The 4,016-nt window shown below is 44.5% G+C and overlaps 2 protein-coding genes across 2 annotated transcripts in view; both read left to right on the top strand.

Annotated features, from left to right (window-relative positions):
• CCR75_004268 (uncharacterized protein) overlaps positions 1-725 on the top strand; it is a gene marked incomplete at its 5' end in the record, with an annotated part of 1,480 nt that extends 755 nt beyond the window's left edge. Inside the window, 2 exons of the mRNA XM_067962354.1 lie at positions 57-114; positions 169-725. Of these exons, the coding sequence (XP_067822620.1) occupies positions 57-114; positions 169-632 (522 nt within the window). The 3' untranslated portion in view covers positions 633-725. The remainder of the gene's footprint in view (positions 1-56; positions 115-168) is intronic.
• An 898-nt stretch (positions 726-1,623) lies between these two features.
• Positions 1,624-2,145, top strand: CCR75_004267 (uncharacterized protein; the record flags this gene model as incomplete). The annotated part of the gene is made up of 1 exon (XM_067962353.1): positions 1,624-2,145. One exon carries the CDS (start codon positions 1,624-1,626, stop codon positions 2,143-2,145), a length of 522 nt encoding a protein of 173 aa, XP_067822607.1.
• Positions 2,146-4,016: the final 1,871 nt, after the last annotated feature.

The raw sequence follows: 4,016 nt of genomic DNA, 5'->3' as shown, positions 1-4,016 counted from the left end.
TTGGCGCTATGCAGCCATTTGTATCACTTATGAGTTTGTTTGCTGCGATTATGCAGGCGATTACCGTACCAGAAAATATTAAATGCAAGCTACAATTTCAGCGCGGTGGAGGACGTACGTGCTAATTACTGGCCATAATTTTAATTCTTACTGGATTCATTTATACAGGTTATCATGGTCCATGGGACTGTTTCGTAAAAGTGGCCAAAGAACACGGTCTTAAAGGTTTATTTCGAGGCTACAGCGCACTGCTACTGCGCGATGTGCCATTCAGCTTCTTCTTTTTTGGATCGTACCATGCATTTACATCCTGTTTGACAAAATTGCTTCATAAAGAGTCCAAGAACGATCTAAATCCTGCCGCTATTCTTGCTAGTGGCGGCCTTGCCGGTGCCACGAGCTGGGCCATCATGTTTCCGGCGGACGTGCTCAAGTCACGAATGCAAACGGCCAGCTCAGTTGGTTCACTGTCGCTCAATAAAGCTTTTCATGCAGTGTACTCTGAGCTTGGAATCCACGGATTCTACCGTGGTTGGTCTGCAGCAGTGCTGCGAGCATTTCCGGCCAATGGCTCGCTGTTTCTTGGGGTCGAGATGACTCACCGAATCTTTCATTGGCTCGATGGAGATTAGCTTACGCCTGTATCAATAAGATAGATAAGTAATCTCACATACGAATATCTATACTAAGCAAAGTAATAGAATTCTAGCACTTTAATCTTCAAATTCGTAGCTTTAAATTTATCGAGTTAATAAAACTCCATACTAAAAGCTTTTAAAAAAATTGCTCACGTGAAAACTTTGCAAGTTACCCATAATGGATACTAATTGAATTGAGACTTTTGACGTTGACAAAACCAATGAGGCAAAGAGCAACTTTTGTAGGCTACGGAGCTGATGCAATTGCATCTATGACGAGTACTTGTACATTTATTGTGAGTACGACCAAGAGTTTGCAATTGAGCTCGATAAATTAGAGAAAAAAGACGCAGCAGATTGAGTCGACTGTACTTCAGCATGAAACGTAAAGATAGGCTGAACGACGAGCTGCAAACAATAAATCGCTTCGGGTATAGATGAAGCGAAAAAAATAGCGACAGGAGCAAACATACGACGAGTTTGTAATTCTAGCTCCAGTTGCGTAACGTCCGATCGAAAATTTGCATCATCAAGCAGAAACGCGCTGGAACATGCTGTATATTTTACATATGAGAAAGAGGAGCTGCTCAAAGTATTTTATTCGTGGCATTGCTGAGGTACACCCTGTTCCGATGACGTATGGGTGCACCTCTTCGCAGCTTATTGAGTGTATCAGAATAGATCTTGATATATCCAAGAAATTTTCGCAGAAGTCTTGAAACATAAAGGTCGTCGTCACCCTAAAGCTCTCAAGACGTGGTTTCATCTTATGTGTCAGAATGCTGTATCGTCACACCTCGCATTCACACTGGAAATGACGAGAAAAGGCCGTATCGGGTTTCGATGAAAATCTTAGAGCTTTACGATTCCGCCAAGCGCTGACATTCGTGACGATAGATGGAAAATGACACAAAGATTTCGTGCAATATTCGACTCACTTCTCAATCGACTGTGCTCAACGCAAGCGATACTAGACAAACAAATGATGAACATTTTTGCGAACTCTCAATTTTTGATTCTGCTGATGATAGCCGGGCGTGATTCCATTTATGCGAGGCCGTGCACCTCGACGGACTTGGGCGTATTTAACGACGTGAGCAATCAAGTGAGTCAATGTCGTCAAGACAGTCAGCTGAATTTCTTGATCCCGCCTCATATGAGCTTAACGAAGACTGAGCAGTCGGCTCTGTGCAAGTCAAAAGCTTGCCAAGGAATGATCGGCTCGATGGACGATTTGGATATTCCAATGTGCGAAGCGACTTTTGACTTGAAAAATATGACGTTGCAAATGAGTCTTGACAAATTTGTGGCAGCGTGTGACACGTCGACGCCAGCGCCATCTCCCATGAAACGGCGCAAATCATTGGAGTCGTCGTCTTTTAATGACTCGGACTCGAAAACGCGGCGCTACGAAAACGTGGCCACAGCTATTCAATTCGGGTTGCCGCATCAGATTGTTACATACGTGGCTATTGGCATTTTGTCGCTGGGGTTTTTGCTTGATTAAGCAGGTGAATTGAGATATGGTAGTTTCTTCGTATTTCAAGGCTTCTTTGGTAGTCTGAGCATGAATATCAACGCCTAATATATCTATATACTTTCTGCCTAATGCTTTTCTTGATTTGCGCCGTAGCTGCTTTTACATGACTAGACTAATTCAGTACCTGATTTGAGTCCCTTCGACTGCCTTAAAGTTAGATATTTCTATCGTTAAGCTTTCGGGTCGACGTGGTAGCGTTGGTCCATTAGCAGCACATACATGCTGCTATCTCAACAGTTCCAACTGTTGAGCATCCTGTTCTTTCAACACCTCTGTGTGATGAGAGCCTTGCTGGTGAAGAAAGGTTACTTTCTCTTGGGCCCCTCAAGTTTGTGTTAAATGAACTCGGCTATAGTCGCATGCTGTTCATCTCTGCCTAGAGTGTACAGCATAGCGCGAACAACTGACCCGCCTACGACCGAACTCTTTCAATCGCTTTCCATTCGAGGTCAAACAAATGAGTAAATTTTCTCACCCGTTGCGTAAAAACCTTCTTGAGAAGCTTGGAAGCTCCATCCTTCATCATCTAAATGTCCATGTTGGATGGAACGTGCGTGGGCCGTTGAATGGCATAAGCGTGAACATCACGCTTGCCTTGCTTGAGTTTCAGAATCTCCGATCGAGCTCTGGACTCAGCCCTAGGCGGTTCAAACGTCTGTTTGAGCCGGGCTTTAAAAGCCTCTTGCGACCCAAGACATATGGGTCGCGCAACTTAAGGCCTAGTGCCCAAGTTTTGGCACGACCTGTCAAATTTTACTGAGCAAATGCGACTTGCATTTGCTCGTCGACGAAGTGACGAGCCCTTATGGCATCGTACAACTCGACAAACCATCTTATCAGGGATTCTTCTTCGACTCCTGTATACTTAGAAATATCAATCTTTAAGGCTTCGGGAAGATGCGTGTGCGTCATCCCAGGTACAGGGGTCTGTACCTGTTGTAACCTTAACACTTCTGCCTGTTGAGAGCCTTGCTGATTCATCAAGGCTACTTTCTCCTTCACCTCGTCAAGCTTATATAGTATGAGCTTGGCGATGGCTGAATGGAGGGCATCTCTGTCCAAAGCGGACAGCATGGCCAAGATGGCATCGTTCTCTACGGTCGAACTCATTCGACAGCACTCCTTTCTGTGTCACTTAGAAAGGAGTAGCTATCACGCTAAACGTGACGCGTATTTCCATTATCGTCTAACATGTCCATGTTAGATGATGGAACTGTGGTCCTTGGACGGACTACAGAGTGCTAACAGGTGTAACGGGGCACTACTGACTTGTACTGCTTCGGTACAAGTCCACTACGCATTGCCTCAGTGCGAGTGGTGCCTCACGTCACTTCACGTACGTCACATGAGTGGTGATAATTTTCCATTTGCTTAAAAGTAAATTCACACTGATTAATTATACTAGTGAACTGCACTAATGTACATTTTATGGTGCCTAATCGTAGCTAAGTAAGACATGCCTACTATTAGCTCCCCCAGCATACCACTTGAGATACTAAGTGTAGGCGGGCACGTCGTAATGCGGCCACGCTCTACTTAGGCACACACCCTAGCACAGCGAGGAAGCGGTTCAACCTGCTTCTCTTGCGTGCAGTGAGGCAGTTGTGGTGGGCGCGTTAGCGGCCTCACCCAACACACTAAGAACTCTGGTTAAGTGTCGTCACGGGAGCGGTAACTCGTCTCCTCGTGCGCACTTACCAAGTAGGAAGTAGTTTTCAGACTGATTTATATTTAATAGAATTAAATACAAATACCTATTTTTACCAATTAAAATGTTATCTCTATAGATATCATTTAATATGTATTGCGAGCGTATCTTTATAGATACCTCGCGTAAC

Source organism: Bremia lactucae, linkage group LG1 (assembly GCF_004359215.1).
Source record: "Bremia lactucae strain SF5 linkage group LG1, whole genome shotgun sequence".
Classification (NCBI taxonomy): Eukaryota; Oomycota; class Peronosporomycetes; order Peronosporales; family Peronosporaceae; genus Bremia; species Bremia lactucae.
Note: the sequence above shows the minus strand (reverse complement) of the source record. Positions and strands in the feature narration are given on the sequence as shown.